At 40.8% G+C, this 22438-nt stretch overlaps 2 protein-coding genes across 2 annotated transcripts in view; one reads left to right on the top strand and one right to left on the bottom strand.

Moving 5' to 3' along the window:
* The first annotated feature begins 1031 nt into the window (after positions 1–1031).
* Positions 1032–7097, top strand: LOC140679727 (decapping and exoribonuclease protein-like). Its single transcript, XM_072915750.1, has 5 exons — positions 1032–1254; positions 1735–1954; positions 6405–6540; positions 6615–6709; positions 6772–7097. The coding sequence occupies exons 1-5, from the start codon at positions 1098–1100 to the stop codon at positions 6878–6880; spliced, it is 717 nt and encodes a 238-aa protein (XP_072771851.1). The 5' UTR covers positions 1032–1097; the 3' UTR covers positions 6881–7097.
* Positions 7098–12594: 5497 nt separating this feature from the next.
* The window catches only part of LOC140679726 (peroxisomal membrane protein PMP34-like), a 32782-nt gene continuing 22938 nt past the window's right edge, over positions 12595–22438 (bottom strand). Inside the window, exon 9 of the mRNA XM_072915749.1 lies at positions 12595–13029. Within this exon, the coding sequence (XP_072771850.1) occupies positions 12882–13029 (148 nt within the window). The 3' untranslated portion in view covers positions 12595–12881. The remainder of the gene's footprint in view (positions 13030–22438) is intronic.

The raw sequence follows: 22438 nt of genomic DNA, 5'->3' as shown, positions 1-22438 counted from the left end.
TTCAATGACCTTTTCTCACAGATCCTTTGACAATTATTTTGCCTTCCCCATGACTCAGAATCCAGAAACATGTGTGCAGCACTGGATGAAAGATGCAATGGTCTGTCAGAAGCCCAGAAACTCACTGACCTTTTATACACACACATTCATTACAAACAAACATGTCACAGGTGAGGATTGGAACCTTGATTAGCCATTCAAACCTGTTTGTGTCAACTTTTGTGCATGTTATCAGATCAAAGTGACTGGGGTATGGAAACTTTTGATCAGGGTCAGCGTTTGAACACTGCTGATTGGCATTCTCAATTCCTTGGATATCTTTTTATACCCCTTTCCTGTTTTATGCAGTTCAATGACCTTTCCTCACAGATCCTTTGACAATTATTTTGCCTTCCCCATGACTCAGAATCCAGAAACATGTGTGCAGCACTGGATGAAAGATGCAATGGTCTGTCAGAAGCCCAGAAACTCACTGACCTTTTATACACACACATTAATGACAAACAAACATGTCACAGGTGAGGATTGGAACCTTGATTAGCCATTCACACCTGTTTGTGTCAACTTTTGTGCATGTTATCAGATCAAAGTCACTGGGGTATGGAAACTTTTGATCAGGGTCATTTGGGTACTTTCTTTTGTCATTTTGATTTAAAAAGAGTAAAGAGAGTTGTTTGCCAATAAATAGCTTCACACGACCATTAAGCATGAGTGGAAGAAAGGTTTTTTGTGTTATCATTCATATTCTCTGAAGAATGGCCAAGAAATCATACATTCTCTCAGGGTATGTCAACTTATGAGAGCAACTGTATGACTTATTTATTTTTCTGAGTGAGACCCTTGCCGGTCCCTGGGACCAAACTTGAAGGGAGTCCTAAAGGTTTAAAAAAAATGATATATTGTATTGGTTTTAAAATGTAAAATATCAAAATGGCTTGATTTAGTGATTCTATTTAGTGTGCAGGTTTGGACACCTGTGGGTTTACATGATACATTTAATTCATTTCACCTTTTTCTCTCTCCTCAGAGCTTTGGATTTTGACTTTGTGACATCCCGTGGCCGCTTGACACACTTGTTGACAACTCCATATCAAAGAATGTCAAGCTGGTTGCTGGCCGTCACCAAGTTCAGAGGAACGCTTTACATCAATGAAGTAAAAACAGAAGCTGCTCGCCAAAGTGAAGTCCATCGCACTGAGAGTCATGAAGAGAACATATACTGGGGGTACAAGTTTGAGCAGTACATGTGTTCAGGTAGGAGGGTCTATTTCAGGTGTCCCCACAATTTCCCTCTGTCTTGTTTTTTTCTTCTTCTTGCGCCTGCTCTAAACACTAAATATATCCAAACATTTCATAGAATCAAACATAAGTGGGGCAACAAGAAAAATATCCCACAATTATCTTTTGTAAAGTAACTCTAGCTGAGTCTAAACAAAAGTTAGACACATCCTAACACATTTATTCAATGAAAAGAATATATTTGACCACTATTTTTTATATTTTAGGGTAAGCTAAACTTCCCTTGTAGTCTTTAGCATTTGCCACTGCTGTACATCTGGCATCACTTGTTAAAAAAATGCGGGTAAGAGAAGTCGGCAAGTCAGATCCATAACTTCCGGACAAGGATTGGCTCTTACGGCTGGGTGGGTCGGGCTGGAGTGCATAGTGGTCTATTTGAATGTTGTGTACTCTGGTTTTGTTCTGTCACAATTGATATACTATTTGTCCCTGAAGATACCATTGACGGTGTACCGGATTCGAGTGGCGTGGTCAACTCTAACGAGGCCTTCTACATCGTGGTCCAAACCCGTCTCGCAGATCACAGTCTCCTGTTCTCCGGTGAACTGGATTGCAGAGATAAAGATCCTAATGCCCCGGATCCTCCAGCCTGCTACATTGAGCTGAAGACAGCAGGAAATATCCACACTGCCAAACAGCGTGACAAATTCCACAGGTTGGCAATGCTTAGGAATGGGTACCGAATTTGATACTTTTAAAAAGGGACTGACTGAATTCCGTTGGTAGTAAAGGCAACGATTTGCGTAAAGACAAATGGTACCATATTTCCATACCTTTGTTCCACGTGACGTTACGTCTGGTTGCAGACTCTGTAGTGGCTCAAACACTTGGGGGGAAAACGGGCATACTTGCAGCGGACTGCCTTTAGGTAATGTTGCAATTTTCCAGCCAGCATTTATGGAGGTTAATTTGACAACGACAAGTTTAGTTTCAATAGGACAGCGCGGTGGGCTCCAGAGGAGCGATCACTGGACTAGCAGGAAGAGGCCGGGCTGGGGTACAAGCTGGACGTGGCGTCGTCGGTAGACTCACTTGAGACAAGGCAGATGGTTGTGTCGGCAGACCCACTTGAGACTAGGCAGGAAGCGGCGTTGGAAGTCCCACTGGAAGAGCGGAAGGCGGTGGCCGTGCTGGGCGCAGCGCGGGAGGTGACGGCGGAGGGAGAAGGAGCGAGCTTGCCGTGGGTTGGAACCGCACAAACCTGGCCTTCATGTCCTCCAAGACATCCATCCATCCATCCATCTTCTTCCGCTTATCCGAGGTCGGGTCGCGGGGGCAGCAGCCTAAGCAGGGAAGCCCAGACTTCCCTCTCCCCAGCCACTTCGTCCAGCTCTTCCTGTGGGACCCCGAGGCGTTCCCAGGCCAGCCGGGAGACATAGTCTTCCCAACGTGTCCTGGGTCTTCCCCGCGGCCTCCTACCGGTCGGACGTGCCCTAAACACCTCCCTAGGGAGGCGTTCGGGTGGCATCCTGACCAGATGCCCGAACCACCTCATCTGGCTCCTCTCGATGTGGAGGAGCAGTGGCTTTACTTTGAGCTCCTCCCGGATGGCAGAGCTCCTCACCCTATCTCTAAGGGAGAGCCCCGCCACCCGGCGGAGGAAACTCATTTCGGCCGCTTGTACCCGTGATCTTGTCCTTTCGGTCATAACCCAAAGCTCATGACCATAGGTGAGGATGGGAATGTAGATCGACCGGTAAATTGAGAGCTTTGCCTTCCGGCTCAGCTCCTTCTTCACCACAACGGATCGATACAGCGTCCGCATTACTGAAGACGCCGCACCGATCCGCCTGTCGATCTCACGATCCACTCTTCCCTCACTCGTGAACAAGACTCCGAGGTACTTGAACTCCTCCACTTGGGGCAAGATCTCCTCCCCAACCCAGAGATGGCACTCCACCCTTTTTCGGGCGAGAACCATGGACTCGGACTTGGAGGTGCTGATTCTCATCCCAGTCGCTTCACACTCAGCTGCAAACCGATCCAGTGAGAGCTGAAGATCCTGGCCAGATGAAGCCATCAGGACCACATCATCTGCAAAAAGCAGAGACCTAATCCTGCAGCCACCAAACCAGATCCCCTCAACGCCTTGACTGCGCCTAGAAATTCTGTCCATAAAAGTTATGAACAGAATGGGTGACAAAGGGCAGCCTTGGCGGAGTCCAACCCTCACTGGAAACGTGTCCGACTTACTACCGGCAATGCGAACCAAGCTCTGGCACTGATCATACGGGGAGCCTCCAAGACATGTGCGGTCCAAAACCTCAGCTCCATGTCGCCGACAGGCGTTTTCGCAAGGTCACTTTCTGTCTCAAAGATTCTGTCATGTACTCGCATGGCCCCAAGAAGCAGGAGACAGGAGGATGACGTGCAGGTAAGACAAGTAAATAATTATATTCAACACCGGATGAGCAGTCATGCACACAGCGTGCAGCTAACAGTAACATAAACAATCCTTGAGCCCTGGCGAAAGGGCCGTGCAGGTATTTGTAGAAGCCAGCTGATTGACAACCACTACCCGGTGTGGCCAGGCTGCCAATCAGTTGCAGGTGAGGGGAAAGAGTCATGCAGGAAAAGGAACCAGAAATAAGAGCGCAACACAGGAAATAAACACAAACTAAGGAAACATAAGATATGATGTGACACATCGTTACATCAACAAAGCAACCAAGAGAGCCGACTCCGTCCTAGGCTGCCCACCACAAGGTCTTGGCCAATGTCAAGTCCACACGGATTAGCGAGAATCCATTCAAAGAGACAGAAGTGTCCGGTACATGCCCACTCAGCCAGGGTTGGGTGAAGCTCGTCTATCCCGACGCCCAACGCTACTAGCGCCGCAGCCCTGTCTCCTCCTGCGCATCTCTTCCGGTTTCTACACGTGGACTCCAGCGTGGCAGAGAGCCAGCAGCCTGTCTCTGGCGCAAACAAAGCCACGGCTTCCCCTGAGGCACATCCTAATGTTCCCAAATAAAGCACCAAAAAGCAGGGCAGAAGCCACGAAAGTGTAACCCCTTGTTGCACAGTCCTGAACAGGACCGATCCAAGAAACACAGAAAAAACAAGAGGGAAACACCACAAACACAAAGGGGGAAAGACAAGAGCCCTGAGCTCCTGCGGACAGTAGCCACTACTGCGGCGCCATCTTCCAGCCAAAAAATAATAATTTGGTCCAATAATAAAAAATACTAGTATGAGCGATAAGTAATTTGCACCAAAACCAATCTTTTAACATTTTTGGTCCATAACAGAGTACAAAAACAAAAATGTGTACGCAGCCTAGTAGATCTTATTAGGGCCCGCATGTCCCATTGCATAAGGACTCCCAAAGGGAGTCCTTATGCAATGGGACATAAGGACCTATTGAATTGTGTAAGGTAGTGTAAGGTTTTATTATTCTTTATTCTTCCGCCGCCACATTAAACTGTAATTTGACCCACTTAACATGCTTCAAAACTCACCATATTTGACCCACACATCAGGACCTGCGAAAATTGCCTTTTAAAAAAAAACCTGAACCACAAAACTCAAAATTGCGCTCTAGCGCCCCCTAGGGGAAAAAAACTAGACTGCCTGTAACTCCCACTAGGAAGGTCGGAGAGACATGAAACAAAAACCTCTATGTAGGTCTGACTCAGACCTAGATTTTATAACGGTACATTCTCGGGCTAAAATTAACAGGAAGTTGGCAATTCCCCCTTCAAGACAAAAAAGTACTAAAAACAGTCACTTTTGCCTCTTTGAGCTGTAATTTGACCCCCTTAACATGCTTCAAAACTCACCATATTTGACCCACACATCAGGACCTGCGAAAATTGCCTTTAAAAAAAAAACCTGAACCACAAAACTCAAAATTGCGCTCTAGCGCCCCCTAGGGAAAAAAAACTAGACTGCCTGTAACTCCCACTAGGAAGGTCGGAGAGACATGAAACAAAAACCTCTATGTAGGTCTGACTCAGACCTAGATTTTATAACGGTACATTCTCGGGCTAAAATTAACAGGAAGTTGGCAATTCCCCCTTCAAGACAAAAAAGTACTAAAAACAGTCACTTTTGCCTCTTTGAGCTGTAATTTGACCCCCTTAACATGCTTCAAAACTCACCAAACTGAACGCACACATCAGGACTGGCAAAAATTGCGATCTAATAAAAAAAACTAACCCCAAATCTCAAAATTGCGCTCTACCGCAATTTTTGAATAAAACGCAGAAAAAACTGCTCCTCGGAAGAAAAAAATGACAAAACTGCCTGTAACTCCCACTGGGAAGGTCGGAGAGACATGAAACAAAAACCTCTATGTAGGTCTCACTTAGAACTGCATTTCATAAATTGACAACCCCCAGCAAAAATCAACAGGAAGTTTGCTATTCCCCCTTCAAAACAACATTTTTGTAAAAACCGGTCACCTTTCTTCAAACATTATCTCCTCTGAGCACATTTGTTGTTTCAGCTTCAAACTAACACAGGAGAGGGATTGAACCCTTCTGATTAAAAGTTGCCGCTCCGGTTTTGATTTTATGACCCTTCAAAGAACCGCTGCGCTGATGCTGCTGCGCTGCTGTTTTTTTAAAGATGGCTGCTTAAAAGCAGGATGCACCAGTGTGCCCACACAATGCAGACTAGGTAGGTACACTAGACAAAAGTCTTGTGACACTTATGACTATCACTGTTCAAAAGTATTGGGACACTTAAGCCGAAAACTGGACAAAAGTATTGGGACACTTGGGACTACAACTTGACAAAAGTATTGGGACACTTACGACTAAAAGTAGACAACAGTATTGGGAAACTTAGGACTACCACTGGACAAAAGTATTGGGACACGTACACTGGACAAAAGTATTGGGACACTTGGGACTACAACTTGACAAAAGTATTGGGACACTTACGACTAAGAGTAGACAACAGTATTGGGAAACTTAGGACTACCACTGGACAAAAGTATTGGGACACGTACACTGGACAAAAGTATTGGGACACTTGGGACTAAAACTTGACAAAAGTATTGGGACACTTAGGACTAGCACCTGCCAAATACGCGGGCCCGACCAATGCTGCTTGCAGCTTTAATTTCGCTTTGTTCTCTGACTCATTTGCTTTCTTCTCAGGTACAAGCTCAACCAGTGGTGGGCACAGTCCTACCTTCTCGGAGTCCCTCGCATCGTCGCAGGCTTCCGTAATGACGACGGCATTGTTGAGTCTGTGAAGACTTTTGAAGTCAGCGATATTCCTGAGATTGCTGAGGTACACGGTTGTTGGTGTTGTTGTATGTCATTGCAATGGTAAAAAAAGTAACTTTATTTGTATCTTTTGAGCAGCGTGAGGTCAACTTCTGGAAGCCAAACGTCTGCATGAACTTCTGCAGCAAATTCCTGTCTTTTGTCAAGAAGGTGGCGACCGAAGACGATCCCTGGTGAGACCTTGTGTTTAAAAAATAAAACTTTAGCCTGTTAACAGGTATTCTCTCTATTGCAGTGTGGTATATCTGTTCTCCAGGAAAGAGCACTCCGATGTGACCTACTCTGTTCACAGGAACTCGTCTTATTCTTTCCTGCCAGACTGGTACGTGAATGAAATGGATTAAAAATGCGCACCATCAGTACTAATTTACGCTTAGCATGAAACAATTACAACTAATCTAAACAACATGGCACTATAATCACATTTTACTCATCTATGCCAGTCTCTTAGCATGTTCAATGGATTCATGTGTGGTACATCTAGGTGTTGATTACCATCGCTCTCTGCAAAGTTTTCATCTTGTATACCAGTTGGAACAATTAAAAATCTCTGACAAATTCTACAGTTGTCTTATTTCTGTCTACCCGAGTTAAAAAGTGAGCTCCGAATCGGAATCGTTAAAGACACATTTTATTGCCCCCTGATATTATTAAAACAAAAAACAAAGACACAAATAGTTTTTGTTTGGTTTACAGAATGCATTTTACACAATGTATGTTTAATAAAAATAATCACATAAGTCAACTAAGAATTGCAATAGAAGCTAGGAAGAATTGACATGTAAACCTTACACCAAAGGGATGTTTGTGTGTCCACTGCAGTAGACATTTGTGTTTTGCCTATAAGGCAATTTTCTTTTCTTCCCAAAATGTGTAATGTCCACTGCAGAGGACACTGGCTCTCAGGGAGATTTAAATGATTAATAACCTCTTAAGGCCCAAGCTGTTTGTTTACATGCTTTTTTTTATTTCTCTTTGCTATTTGGGCTTATTGGACCCTAATTAGAATAAAAACTAAGAATCATCTTTTGATATGATGTACTTAGTCCATAAGTACACAAACGTGTACTTCATGTTTAGTGACATGCTAATTCTTATTTTTTTTCCAAATTCCATTGCATGTTATACTCTTCCGACACCACCAGATGGCAGGATAAGTGTCCACATAAGTGGCCATAAGACCCCAATTCAGTAGTGTACACAATTTTGGAAATAAGAGCTAAAATGTGCTGTCCACGCATGTGGCCACTAAGCCTTTAGAGTTAAAATAGAAATGGTAAATATTTTTCATTTGGGCCCCTAACATGTCTTTGATACTTTCTTGTCATTTCCAGTCCAGAAAAAAAAATTACTTTGACTCAGTCTATTTATAAATATATATACATGTTTATGTAAACGCACGCACGTAAATACACACACTTACTTCTATATACATATATAGAATAGATACATATACATGTATACACACACACACGTGTATGTATACATATGCATGTGTATGTTTATAAATACATATGTATACACGCACGGCTTTCGCCCGAGTGCAGCTGGGATAGGTTCCAGCCTCCCCTGTTACCCCGAGGGACAAGCTGTAGAAAATGGATGGATGGATATACACAATATCCATAATTATAGATGTATAGTGTGGAGAGGGGAGTGGCCTGCGGACCTGCAGCGAAGCGGGGTGTGCCAGGACCGGCTTCGAGATCAGGGACAGGTGCGTAGATGGCCCACCTGGGCCTGGTTATCTAATCACCTGTCGCTCTGTTAAAAGGCAGCAGCCAGGGAGGAGAGGGGGGTTGGAGTTGGAGCAAGAGCGACTGACACAAAACAATTGTTGAAAAGCAAGAGACTTGATTGGAAAACAAAACTGTTTATGAACCTGAACCGGGCTGTCATGTCAGTGCTTGGTGGTCCGAGGAACCCCCTGGAGGACGACTTGCACATATAGATTGCGCTCAAGTGATTTTTTTTTTTTCTTTACTAGAAATGACACAGGAATGTAGCCAATGGCTTTAAAAGATGTGATCGGAACCCACATGAAAAATATTTGCGATTTTTATTTTAATAACCATTTAATTTTGGACAAAAACTTATGGAAACATTATGTTTTGATTTCTTTCATTATCTTTCATAGTCTTAGTGTTTTTTCCACTTTTTGTGTAATTTCCCGCTAAAATATCACCTTCACAAGATTAAAATACGTTTCAAGTGTGCACAGGATGATCAAGAACAGACATTTATAGGCAACAGTATCAGGTTGCTAATAGAAAGTCACCTGCTTTTCATAGTTCAAACTGACATTCATGAGGATAATTGATACATCATGTTTTTGTAAATCAACGTCCCTAAAAGCACCTTACTTTTTCCCTCAATTTTTTGACACATAAATTATATTCCATATGCATACCTGCCAACTTTTGAAATCAGAAAAACCTAGTAGCCAGGGTCCAGGGGACGCAGGCCCCGGTAGGTCCAGGACAAAGTCCTGGTGGGGGATTCAGGCTTCGCCCCCCGACGCAAAATGATTATTAGCATTCAGACAGATTAAAATGTTGCTAAAACCATCACTTTTCTATCAGTCACAGTGACTTTTCAAAACAAAAATATTACAGCAAAAATCATATGGGTTGATTGACATGTTTATTCTGTAAGCTAACTTCAATAGTTTGAAATTATTTTGACAGTTAATGCCAGTTATCCTGTCAACCTTTCACAAGACTTCAATTTGTTCATTGAAAGTATAAACACTTTTTACAGTAAACAAATGGTAAAACAGTACTAAACAATTCCATTAAAAAAAAAATTGGTGTCATTATTAACTTTCTGTCCAAGCTTGTATAATCTACTGCCTTGTTCAATTGTAAAAAATATTCTGTGCCTAAAATTCACATTTCTATCACAATTATCATACTGTAAACATGGTACCGTATTTTCCGCACTATTAGCCGCACCTAAAAACCACAAATTTTCTCAAAAGCTGACAGTGCGCCTTTTAACCCGGTGCGCTTTATATATGGATAAATATTAAGATTCATTTTCATAAAGTTTCGGTCTCGCAACTTCGGTAAACAGCCGCCATCTTTTTTCCCCGTAGAAGAAGCGCGCGGTGCATGCTGGGATATGTGACGTTTAATTTCCATTTGTGTGTTTATGTAAAGACCCCAAAATGGCTCCTATTAAGTGTGTTGTCTGTCTAATTATAAATAATGCAGACGAGGCATGTTAACTGAGTTCTCAACGTTTACTCACAGCGTGCTCATAACCACATTCTAACTGCCAGCATACAACGCTTCTCAGGGCTACCGCGCATGCTCGTCACTATCGTTGCATGCTGGGTAGTGTAGTTGTTATATTTGCTAGCTCATAACATCACATTAAGAGACACGCTTACGCGCTTAATTCAATACTCGCCGTCATTCCGGGTGGATTGACAAAAGACCTCCAGCCGCTAGATATTGGTGTCAACAGGGCATTCGAAGCTAGACTGCTAACTGCGTGGGAACAGTGGATGACAGAAGGCGAACACACCTTCACTAAGACAGGGAGACAGGGAGACAGCGCCAGACGACGCCAACATCTGCCAGTGGATCGTAAATGCCTGGGCAGATATTTCGGTCACAACTGTGGTCCGAGCTTTCCGGAAGGCAGGATTCACAGAACTGCTGGACAACAGTGACACTGACTCCGATTACTTCGACGAGACGGAACCGGCCATTTTGGATCCCACATTTGCCCAACTTTTCAATTCGGACACGAAGGAGAAGAATTCGAGGGATTTATGAATGAAGAATAACTTCAGAAAGTGAGCGTTATGTTTATTTTGTGTGTTGTGACATTAACGTTCGAGCAACATTATGTTGCTATTGCTCTGCACTATTTTGAATTTTACTATGTTTGTGATTGCACATTTGCGTACATTTTGGGAGTGAACAGAGTTGTTAGAACGCTGGTTTTTAATATATTATTAAAGTTTGACTGACCTATCTGACTGTTTTTTTGACATTCCTTTAGCGCAGTTAGATGCGGCTTATAACACGGGGCGGCTTATTGGTGGACAAAGTTTTGAAATATGCCGTTCATTGAAGGCGCGGCTTATAACCCAGGGCGCCTTATGGTGCGGAAAATACGGTAAGCTAACTTCATTAAAATTAATAGTCCTGTCAATAGCATGGAATTACAATTCAAATGTAGTTTTTTTGTAAGCCTTTCAAAAGAATTCAAAATATGAAAAATTAATGAAAATTAATTGAAGCCATCAGACACTTGAAAAGTGGCACATCACATCTCTAATGTAATCATTTGAACTTTTCAACAGAAATAGCACTGCAAAAATATTAAGGACATACTTCTGTATTTTGGTAGTTATGCTGTCAACATTTAACAAGATTTCTTCAACTTGGACTTGAAAGCATAAATAGTATAAACACTTTTAACAGTATAACAGTACTAAACAATTCCAATAGATAACATTGGTGTCATTACCTTTTTGTGGCTAAAATCCGAAAAACGTTGAAAGTTTTCCACTTGTATCGCTAGCAACGGCATTAGACTTGTGTTTTTTTGTCCCAACGTGGTCTTTTACATCGCTAATTCCTCCGTGTCCGATCGAAAAATCTTGTCTGCACAAGGTGCAATTCGCGTAGTTTTCACCCTTTTTGGAACGGATGATTATTCCCGGATAGGCTTTTGAATATTCTTCACGGAATGACTGCAGTTTTCTTTTCGGTTTAAGACTCGTTTGCGATGTTTCTCCGGCTGATTCCATGATCGTTCGCTCGTTTGGAAACAATGGCAACTGGTGCCTCGTGCTTGGCATTCGGAATGGCTCTATAGGAAGTTACGGGAAGCAGTGTCGATTGTCATTGTTGTTACGCGATTTCGTAAATAAAACTTAAAAAAAAAAAAAAAAAATTAATTACCGTATTTTCCGCACTATTAGCCGCACCTAAAAACCACAAATTTACTCAAAAGCTGACAGTGCGGCTTTTAACCCGGTGCGCTTTATATATGGATTAATATTACGATTCATTTTCATAAAGTTTCGATCTCGCAACTTCGGTAAACAGCCGCCATCTTTTTTCCCGGTAGAACAGGAAGCGCTTCTTCTTCTACGCAAGCAACCGCCAAGGTAAGCACCTGCCCCCATAGAACAGGAAGCGCTTCTTCTTCTACTGTAAGCAACCACCCCCCCGCGTAGAAGAAGAAAAAGCGCGCGGATATCACCGTACGTTTCATTTCCTTTGTGTGTTTACATCTGTAAAGACCACAAAATGGCTCCTACTAAGCGTCAGGGATCCGGTTCATGAAAAGACGCAATCTCTCCATCCGCACACGGATTACTATTTCACAGCAACTGATATTCCTGTGAACCGCACTGTGGATACAACGGGAGCACGTACGGTGAATATTCGCACCACAGGGAATGAGAAGTCATCCTTCACTGTGGTTCTAGCTTGCCATGCTAATGGCCAGAAACTTCCACCCATGGTGATATTCAAAAGGAAGACCTTGCCAAAAGAGACCTTTCCAGCCGGCGTCATCATAAAAGCTAACTCGAAGGGATGGATGGATGAAGAAAAGATGAGCGAGTGGTTAAGGTAAGTTTAAGTTTACGCGGCTTTTTTCACGCAGCTCTGTCCATGTTGATATACGTATGTTTGTGATTGCACATTTGCGTACATTTTGGGAGTGAACAGAGTTGTTAGAACGCTGGTTTTTAATATATTATTAAAGTTTGACTGACCTATCTGACTGTTTTTTTGACATTCCTTTAGCGCAGTTAGATGCGGCTTACAACACCGGGCGGCTTATAGGTGGACAAAGTTTTGAAATATGCCGTTCATTGAAGGCGCGGCTTTTAACCCAGGGCGCCTTACGGTGCGGAAAATACGGTAATGAAAAAACGTATTTTTTATCACTGCAACCGTAACCCGGAATAGGTTGATGAAAACCGTACTAATTACGGGAAAACCGGAGTAGTTGGCAGGTACGCATATGTATAAGCTTAAATTAAATATAAGATTCTTTAAATAGGTCACTATTTTCATCTGACAGAGAGGAATATTCATCTTAAGCCTTCCCTTAAAAAATAAGGCCGTGGGTGTGAGAGGAATGGTTATGACAAATGTGTAGCAGTTGCCTCACATGAATCTCAAATTGGTTTAACACAATAACCAAACAGTTAAGTTTGTTTTTTTTCTTCCAAAAAGGGCAAGTATGCAATGCCTTCTGGTTATGTTGCATATTTAAAGTGAGGGTGAGCAAGCTGCATCCTTAAGAAAGGCACAAATCCCACCTCTTGGTGCTCAAGTGTGCGTCCACGTCCACTCGCAGGTCTGCGGTTCACTGCTTGAGCTTCCTGTGCAGGCCCATCAGCTTGAAGGTGGCGGCGGTGATCTTCTCATACACCACAAACATGAGGGCGGCCGTTAGGACCGTCTGAAGCAGCTTCGCCTCCAAGCCTTTGTACAGCCCGAGAGGGCCGTGCTTTCTGTCATAAAGAGAGCTATTAATTACCAGCAATCATACGGCAAACTGGGAATACAAACCTGATCTGGACTTCGGACTACTTAGTTCTTAGCGCCTTTCACAGTACAATAGTTGTGCACTAAACACAACCCTCTGTGGTAAAACATCTAAGGCTGAAACGACGTCATCGATTACGTAAATACGTCGACGCCGTTTTTGTGCGTCGACGCGTCGCATACTTGAATAGCCGCCAGGGCGCTAATTAATTTAAAACCTCTTCTCACTCCTGCGCTTACTAAAAGGCGTGGGGTAAATTTAGGCCTGCGCTTATAAATTTGAGTGATGTAAGGATGCCATCATGAAAAGCACATTTACCGTATTTTCCGCACCATAAGGCGCCCTGGGTTATAAGCCGCGCCTTCAATGAACGGCATATTTCAAAACTTTGTCCACCTATAAGCCGCCCCGTGTTGTAAGCCGCATCTAACTGCGCTAAAGGAATGTCAAAAAAACAGTCAAATAGGTCAGTCAAACTTTAATAATATATTAAAAACCAGCGTGATGTGGGCGCGCATGGAGTCGTATATCAACATGGACAGAGCTGCGTGAAAAAAGCCACCCGGCCTCTTCGCGTAAACTTCCCTTAACCACTCGCTCATCTTTTCTTCATCCATCCCTTCGAGTTAGCTTTTATGATGACGCCGGCTGGAAAGGTCTCTTTTGGCAAGGTCTTCCTTTTGAATATCACCATGGGTGGAAGTTTCTGGCCATTAGCATGGCAAGCTAGAACCACAGTGAAGGATGACTTCTCATTCCCTGTGGTGCGAATATTCACCGTACGTGCTCCCGTTGTATCCACAGTGCGGTTCACAGGAATATCAGTTGCTGTGAAATAGTAATCCGTGTGCGGATGGAGAGATTGCGTCTTTTCATGAACCGGATCCCTGTCGCTTAGTAGGAGCCATTTTGTGGTCTTTACAGATGTAAACACACAAAGGAAATGAAACGTACGGTAATATCCGCGCGCTTTTTCTTCTTCTACGCGGGCGGGTGGTTGCTTACAGTAGAAGAAGAAGCGCTTCCTGTTCTATGGGGGCGGGTGCTTACCTTGGCGGTTGCTTGCGTAGAAGAAGAAGCGCTTCCTGTTCTACCGGGAAAAAAGATGGCGGCTGTTTACCGTAGTTGCAAGATCGAAACTTTATGAAAATGAATCGTAATATTAATCCATATATAAAGCGCACCGGGTTATAAGGCGCACTGTCAGCTTTTGAGAAAATTTGTGGTTTTTAGGTGCGCCTTATAGTGCGGAAAATACGGTAATACAAAAAACGTTATTATGGTCTTACCTTTACTTATGAGTCCATGCACAGCTCCTTCTGATCAAAAGCATCGATAACTTGTTTATAGAAGTCTTCCTTATCTTTCTTCAGTTTTAAAAGTCTCTCTGTCTCGATGGAGATATTCCTTTAAGTCAGGGGTGCTCATTACGTCGATCGCGAGCTACCGGTCGATCTCGGAGGGTGTGTCAGTTGATCACCAGCCAGCCATTAAAAAAATAGTCCTAAAAATGAGCGATCATAAATCTTCACTATGACGTCACTTTCGTCACTTGATTGACATTCACGGCACCCGAGGGTCTTCTGAGATGACGCTGGCTGCTGCCAGCTCATTTAAATTACCGACTGGAAGGCGAGAAACACTTTATTTCAACAGACTCTGGCGCCGTACCTGTCGTCAAAACTCCAAAGACCGACTGCACAGTTGCGCTAACAAAACAAGGGTCTCAGAAAGCTGGCGTGCACAAGCTAGCAAGCTACGGAGTTTGCCGACAATGTATTTCTTGTAAAGTGTATACAAAGGAGTACGGAAGCTGGACAAACAAGATGCCAAAAACCAACCACTTTCACGTGGTATTGGACAGAAAGGAGGACTTTTTTTCTCCTCCATTCGAAAATGCGGACGTTTTTAGCACCACTGTCTGATTCCAATCAATGCAAGTCATCAGAATCAGGTAATACACCAACTTATATTCTTGTCTTCATGAAAGAAAGGAATCTATATGTGTTAAACATGCCTGTATTATCTTTAAACACCTTAACTTGTTAACAATATTAACTATATGTGTTAAACATGCTTGCATTATCTTTAAACACCTTTAACTTATTAACAATATTAACTATATGTGTTAAACATGCTTGTATTATCATTAAACACCTTTAACTTGTTAACAATATTAACTATGTGTTAAACATGCTTGTATTATCTTTAAACACCTTTGACTTATTAATAATATTAACTATATGTATTAACCATGCTTGTATTATCATTAAACACCTTAACTTGTTAACAATATTAACTATATGTGTTAAACATGCTTGCATTATCTTTAAACACCTTTAACTTATTAACAATTTTAACTATATGTGTTAAACATGCTTGTATTATCATTAAACACCTTTAACTTGTTAACAATATTAACTATGTGTTAAACATGCTTGTATTATCTTTAAACACCTTTAATTTATTAACAATATTAACTATATGTTTTAAACATTCTTGTATTATCATTAAACACCTTTAATTTATTAACAATATTAACTATGTGTTAAACATGATTGCATTATCATTAAACACCTTTAATTTATTAACAATATTAACTATATGTATTAAACATGCTTGTATTATCTTTAAACACCTTTAACTTGTTAACAATATTAACTATATGTATTAAACATTCTTGTATTATCATTAAACACCTTTAATTTATTAACAATATTAACTATACGTGTTAAACATGCTTGCATTATCATTAAACACCTTTAACTTATTAACAAAAACATATATTTCATAAATAAGTAAATATAAATGATATATATGAATGAGGTAGATCCCCACGACTTGATCAATTGAAAAGTAGCTCGCCTGCAGAAAAAGTGTGAGCACCCCTGCTTTAAGTATTACCTCCTGCTTCCATTGAAAGTCCAGTTTAGAAAAGTGTTTTATTTGAGATATGTAATCCTCCATGTTAAAAGTGCAAGCAAACGATCACTGCTCACTCTTGTTGCTTGTTGTCTTCTTCTGCAGCACCGGTAGTCGCAAGAAGGATCACTAGCGCCCTCTACCACCAGGAGGCGGGAGTCATTTAATGACTCATATTTGACACACGCAGCTACGGTATATTAATAAAACATAGCCGCTTACTGTTCTTTTTAGCATATTCAAAAGCTTGGACCTTAAATCCTACTGAATAGCTCTTAATCTTCTTCCCTTTATGCGATTTCAAATGATTGAAATCAGCCTCCTCCATTTTGAAAATGATGACAGGTGAAGTGTCACTCATGACCAGAGGTGGGTAGTAACGCGCTACATTTACTCCATTACATCTACTTGAGTAACTTTTGGGATAAATTGTACTTCTAAGAGTAGTTTTAATGAAACATACTTTTACTTTTACTTAAGTATATTTATAGAGAAGGAACGCTACTTTTACTCCGCTACTTTTATCTACATTCAGCTCGCTACTCGCTACTAATTTGTATCGATCTGTTAATGCACGCTTTGTTTGTTTTGGTCTGTCAGACAGACCTTCAAAGTGCCTGCCTTACTGGTGACGTTTCACTTCGTTCCACCAATCAGATGCAGTCACTGGTGACGTTGGACCAATCAAACAGAGCCAGGTGGTCACATGACCTGACTTAAACAAGTGGAAAAACTTATTGGGGTGTTACCATTTAGTGGTCAATTGTACGGAATATATACTGTACTGTGCAATCTACTAATAAAAGTTCCAATCAATCAATCAAAAGTGTGAAGGAAAAAATATACTTTTTTTATTTCAACCGTACATCCCGTCAAAAGCCTCAAGACTGACCGCACATGAGGACGTTCAATAAAAGTGCCGCTCCATCGCGCCTGCGCTTTCAAAACAAGAGTCTCCGAAAGCCAGCGCAAACAAGCTAGCAAGCTACGGAGTTTGTCGCCAATATATTTCTTGTTAAGTGTATAAAAACGAATATGGAAGCTGGACAAATAGGATGCCAAAAACCAACCACTTTCATGTGGTATTAGACAGAAAGGAGGAACTTTTCTTCTCCTCCATTTGAAAACGTGGACGTTATCATCACTACTGTCTGATTACAATCAATGCAAGTCATCAGAATCAGGTAATACACCAACTTATATTCTTGTCTTCATGAAAGAAAGGAATCTATATGTTAAACATGCATGTATATTCATTAAAACACCTTTAACATGTAAACAAAAACAGCAAAATAAATACATATAAATTATATACTGTATATATCAATGTATATGTATGTATATATATATATATGATATGAGTGTGTATGTTACTCATCAGTTACTCAGTACTTGAGTAGTTTTTTCACAACATACTTTTTACTTTTACTCAAGTAAATATTTGGGTGACTACTCCTTACTTTTACTTGAGTAATAAATCTCTAAAGTAACAGTACTCTTACTTGAGTACAATTTCTGGCTACTCTACCCATCTCTGCTCATGACGTGACGAGTTTGACCCGGCGGAAGTTCTAGACATATGCTAATTATTTTGCAAAACGAGTTTGACCCGGCGAAAATTCCAGACATGCGCTAATAAAATTCATATTTTGCGAAACGAGTTTGATCCGGCGTTAATCCTGAGCCGGCGGTAAGGCCAAGCATGCGCTAATTATTTTGCGAAACGAGTTTGACCCATGCAAATACTATATACCCGGCGCCAATTCAAGGAAATAATGTTTATCTTTATTTTTGCACATTTTAAAGCAAAATAAGCAATACTTTTACTTTTGAAATGCTTATACTATTGCAGAATATTAAGATTTGCACTGTATGTTTATTTTATATTTGCACATTAAAAAGCAAATACGCTACTTTTAATTTTGTTAAATGTTCAAAGTTTTAAATGTTTACATTGTTACAGAATATTTTGTCATGTTGTTGTCAATGTTGACTGAGTGGCCATACTTTTTTTTTTTTGTAAATAAAAGCCATGCCTTTTGAAAAAACTGGCCTACATTTATGTTTTCATCTTCTTTTTAAATAAAAAAAATAATCGGTAAAAGGAAAAATAATCTATAGATTAATCGGAAAAAATAATCTATAGATTAACCGATTAATCGAAAAAATAATCTATAGATTAATCGATAGAAAAATAATCGTTAGCTGCAGCCTTAAAAACATCACATTTTAATCAAGGCATGAGGCAAGCAATATACAGTGCATGTGGAGAGTACTCGTGGACCTTCACTTTTTCCATATTTGGTTAAGCTACAGCCTTATTCCAAAATGTATTAAAAGGGTCATATTGTGATTTTTTTTCTACATTTAAAACATTCAATGTGGTTACAGAATATTTTGTCATGTTGACTGAGTGGCCATACTTTTTTTTTTTGTAAATAAAAGCCATGCCTTTTGAAAAAACTGGCCTACATTTATTTTTTCATCTTCTTTTTAAATAAAAAAATAATCGGTAAAAGGAAAAATAATCTATAGATTAATCGAAAAAAATAAACTATAGATTAACCGATTAATCGAAAAAAATAATCTATAGATTAATCGATAGAAAAATAATCGTTAGCTACAGCCTTAAAAACATCACATTTTAATCAAGGCATGAGGCAAGCAATATACAGTGCATGTGGAGAGTACTCGTGGACCTTCACTTTTTCCATATTTGGTTAAGCTACAGCCTTATTCCAAAATGTATTAAAAGGGTCATATTGTGATTTTTTTCTACATTTAAAACATTCAATGTGGTTACAGAATATTTTGTCATGTTGTTGTCAATGTTGACTGAGTGGCCAGAATTTTTTTTTGTAAATAAGTCATGCCTTTTGAAAAAACTGGCCTACATTTATTTTTTCATCTTCTTTTTAAATAAAAAAAATAATCGGTAAAAGGAAAAATAATCTATAGATTAATCGAAAAAAATAATCTATAGATTAACCGATTAATCGAAAAAAATAATCTATAGATTAATCGATAGAAAAATAATCGTTAGCTACAGCCTTAAAAACATCACATTTTAATCAAGGCATGAGGCAAGCAATATACAGTGCATGTGGAGAGTACTCGTGGACCTTCACTCTTTCCATATTTGGTTAAGCTACAGCCTTATTCCAAAATGTATTAAAAGGGTCATATTGTGATTTTTTTTCTACATTTAAAACATTCAATGTGGTTACAGAATATTTTGTCATGTTGACTGAGTGGCCATACTTTTTTTTTTTGTAAATAAAAGCCATGCCTTTTGAAAAAAACTGGCCTACATTTATTTTTTCATCTTCTTTTTAAATAAAAAAATAATCGGTAAAAGGAAAAATAATCTATAGATTAATCGAAAAAAATAATCTATAGATTAACCGATTAATCGAAAAAATAATCTATAGATTAATCGATAGAAAAATAATCGTTAGCTACAGCCTTAAAAACATCACATTTTAATCAAGGCATGAGGCATGTGGAGAGTACTCGTGGACCTTCACTTTTTCCATATTTAGTTAAGCTACAGCCTTATTCCAAAATGTATTAAAAGGGTCATATTGTGATTTTTTTCTACATTTAAAACATTCAATGTGGTCTACATCAGTGTTTTTCAACCTTTTTTGAGTCAAGGCGCATTTTTTTCATTGAAAAAATGCGGACGCACACCACCAGCAGAAATCATTAAAAAACGAAACTCAGTTGACAGTAAAAAGGATATGGATATGACTTTATACCTGTGTTTTCCAACCACTGTGCTGCAGTACACTGGTGTGACGTGAGATACAGTCTGGTGTGCCGTGGGAGATGATGTAATTTCACCTATTTGGGTTAAAAATATTCTTTGCAAAGCAGTAATTATAGTCTGCAAATGATGTGTTGTTGTTGAGTGTCGGTGCTGTCTAGAGCTCGGCAGAGTAACCCTGTAATACTCTTCCATATCAGTAGGTGGCAGCAGGTAGCTAATTGCTTTGTAGATGTCGGAAACAGCGGGAGGCAGCGTCGAGGTAAAAAGGTGTCTAAAGCTTAAACCAAAAATAAACAAAAGGTGAGTGCCGCTAAGAAAAGGCATTGAAGCTTAGGGAAGGCTATGCAGAACGAAACTAAAACTGAACTGGCTGCAAAGTAAACGAAAACAGAATGCTGGACGACAGCAAAGACTTACCGTATTTTCCGCACTATTAGCCGCACCTAAAAACCACAAATTTGCTCAAAAGCTGACAGTGCGGCTTTTAACCCGGTGCGCTTTATATATGGATTAATATTACGATTCATTTTCATAAAGTTTCGATATCGCAACTTCGGTAAACAGCCGCCATCTTTTTTCCCGGTAGAACAGGAAGCGCTTCTTCTTCTACGCAAGCAACCGCCAAGGTAAGCACCCGCCCCCATAGAACAGGAAGCGCTTCTTCTTCTACTGTAAGCAACCACCCGCCCGCGTAGAAGAAGAAAAAGCGCGCGGATATCACCGTACGTTTCATTTCCTTTGTGTGTTTACATCTGTAAAGACCACAAAATGGCTCCTACTAAGCGTCAGGGATCCGGTTCATGAAAAGACGCAATCTCTCCATCCGCACACGGACTACTATTTCACAGCAACTGCCTAAAGACTTTCAAGAAAAGCTGGCTACTTTCCGTGCATATTGTAAAAACAAGATAGCTGAAAAAAAGATCCGGCCAGAGAACATTATCAACATGGACGAGGTTCCACTGACTTTTGATATTCCTGTGAACCGCACTGTGGATACAACGGGAGCACGTACGGTGAATATTCGCACCACAGGGAATGAGAAGTCATCCTTCACTGTGGTTCTAGCTTGCCATGCTATTGGCCAGAAACTTCCACCCATGGTGATATTCAAAAGGAAGACCTTGCCAAAAGAGACCTTTCCAGCCGGCGTCATCATAAAAGCTAACTCGAAGGGATGGATGGATGAAGAAAAGATGAGCGAGTGGTTAAGGGAAGTTTACGCGAAGAGGCCGGGTGGCTTTTTTCACGCAGCTCCGTCCATGTTGATATACGACTCCATGCGCGCCCACATCACGCTGGTTTTTAATACATTATTAAAGTTTGACTGACCTATCTGACTGTTTTTTTGACATTCCTTTAGCGCAGTTAGATGCGGCTTATAACACAGGGCGGCTTATAGGTGGACAAAGTTTTGAAATATGCCGTTCATTGAAGGCGCGGCTTATAACCCAGGGCGGCTTATGGTGCGGAAAATACGGTAGATATCGGAAACAGCGGGAGGCAGTGTGGAGGTAAAACGGTGTCTAAAGCTTAAACCAAAAATAAACAAAAGGTGAGTGCCGCTAAGAAAAGGCATTGAAGCTTAGGGAAGGCAATGCAGAACGAAACTAAAACTGAACTGGCTGCAAAGTAAACGAAAACAGAATGCTGGACAACAGCAAAGACTTACTGTGGAGCAAAGACGGCGTCCACAAAGTACATCCGAGCATGACATGACAATCAACAATGTCCCCACAAAGAAGGCTAAAAACAACTGAAATATTCTTGATTGCTAAAAGGAAGAAAATGTGGGGAATAGCGCTGAAGGAAGACATGAAACTGCTACAGGAAAATACCAACAAAACAGGAAAAGCCACCAAAATGGGAGCGCAAGATAAGAAGTAAAACACTACACACAGGAAAACAGCAAAAAAAGTCCAAATAAGTCAGGGTGTGATGTGACAGGTGGTGACAGTACACCTACTTTGAGACAAGAGCTATATTGATGAATGGATGGTTATGGTTTGAATTCATATCCAACAATTGCAACAACAACTTTTTACTGTCAATATCAACTACCGAGTTTACATTTTTAATGTTTTCTGCTGGTGGTGTGCCTCCGCATTTTTTCAATGAACAAAAATGTGCCTTGGCTCCAAAAAGGTTGAAAAACACTGCTTTAAAGCATAACCAAGCATGCATCACTACAGCTCTTGTCTCAAAGTAGGTGTACTGTCACCACCTGTCACATCACACCCTGACTTATTTGGACTTTTTTTGCTTTCTGTTGTCTAATGCACTGTTTTTCAACCTTTTCTGAGCCAAGGCACATTTGCAGACTATAATTACTGCTTTGCAAAACATATTTTTAACACAAATAGGTGAAATGAGATCAACCTACTCAGTGGCCTAGTGGTTAGAGTGTCCGTCCTGAGATCGGTAGGTTGGGAGTTCAAATCCCGGCCGAGTCATACCAAAGACTATAAAAATGGGACCCATTACCTCCCTGCTTGGCACTCAGCATCAAGGGTTGGAATTGGGGGTTAAATCACCAAAATGATTCCCGGGCGCAGCCACCGCTGCTGCCCACTGCTCCCCTCACCTCCCAGGGGGTGATCAAGGGTGATGGGTCAAATGCAGAGAATAATTTCGCCACACCTAGTGTGTGTGTGACAAGCATTGGTACTTTAACTTTAAC

The sequence above is a fragment of the Nerophis lumbriciformis genome, linkage group LG22, assembly GCF_033978685.3.
Source record: "Nerophis lumbriciformis linkage group LG22, RoL_Nlum_v2.1, whole genome shotgun sequence".
In the NCBI taxonomy this organism is placed as follows: domain Eukaryota; kingdom Metazoa; phylum Chordata; class Actinopteri; order Syngnathiformes; family Syngnathidae; genus Nerophis; species Nerophis lumbriciformis.
The sequence above is the reverse complement of the archived record's forward strand: the minus strand, read 5'-3'. Positions and strand labels throughout refer to the sequence as shown.

Coding starts and splice junctions, on each gene's coding strand:
- LOC140679727 (XM_072915750.1), top strand. CDS start 1,098: ATGTCAAGCTGGTTGCTGGCCGTCACCAAGTTCAGAGGAACGCTTTAC. Junction 1,955..6,404: donor CAGCGTGACAAATTCCACAG/GTTGGCAATGCT, acceptor CTTTCTTCTCAG/GTACAAGCTCAACCAGTGGT. Junction 6,541..6,614: donor ATATTCCTGAGATTGCTGAG/GTACACGGTTGT, acceptor TCTTTTGAGCAG/CGTGAGGTCAACTTCTGGAA.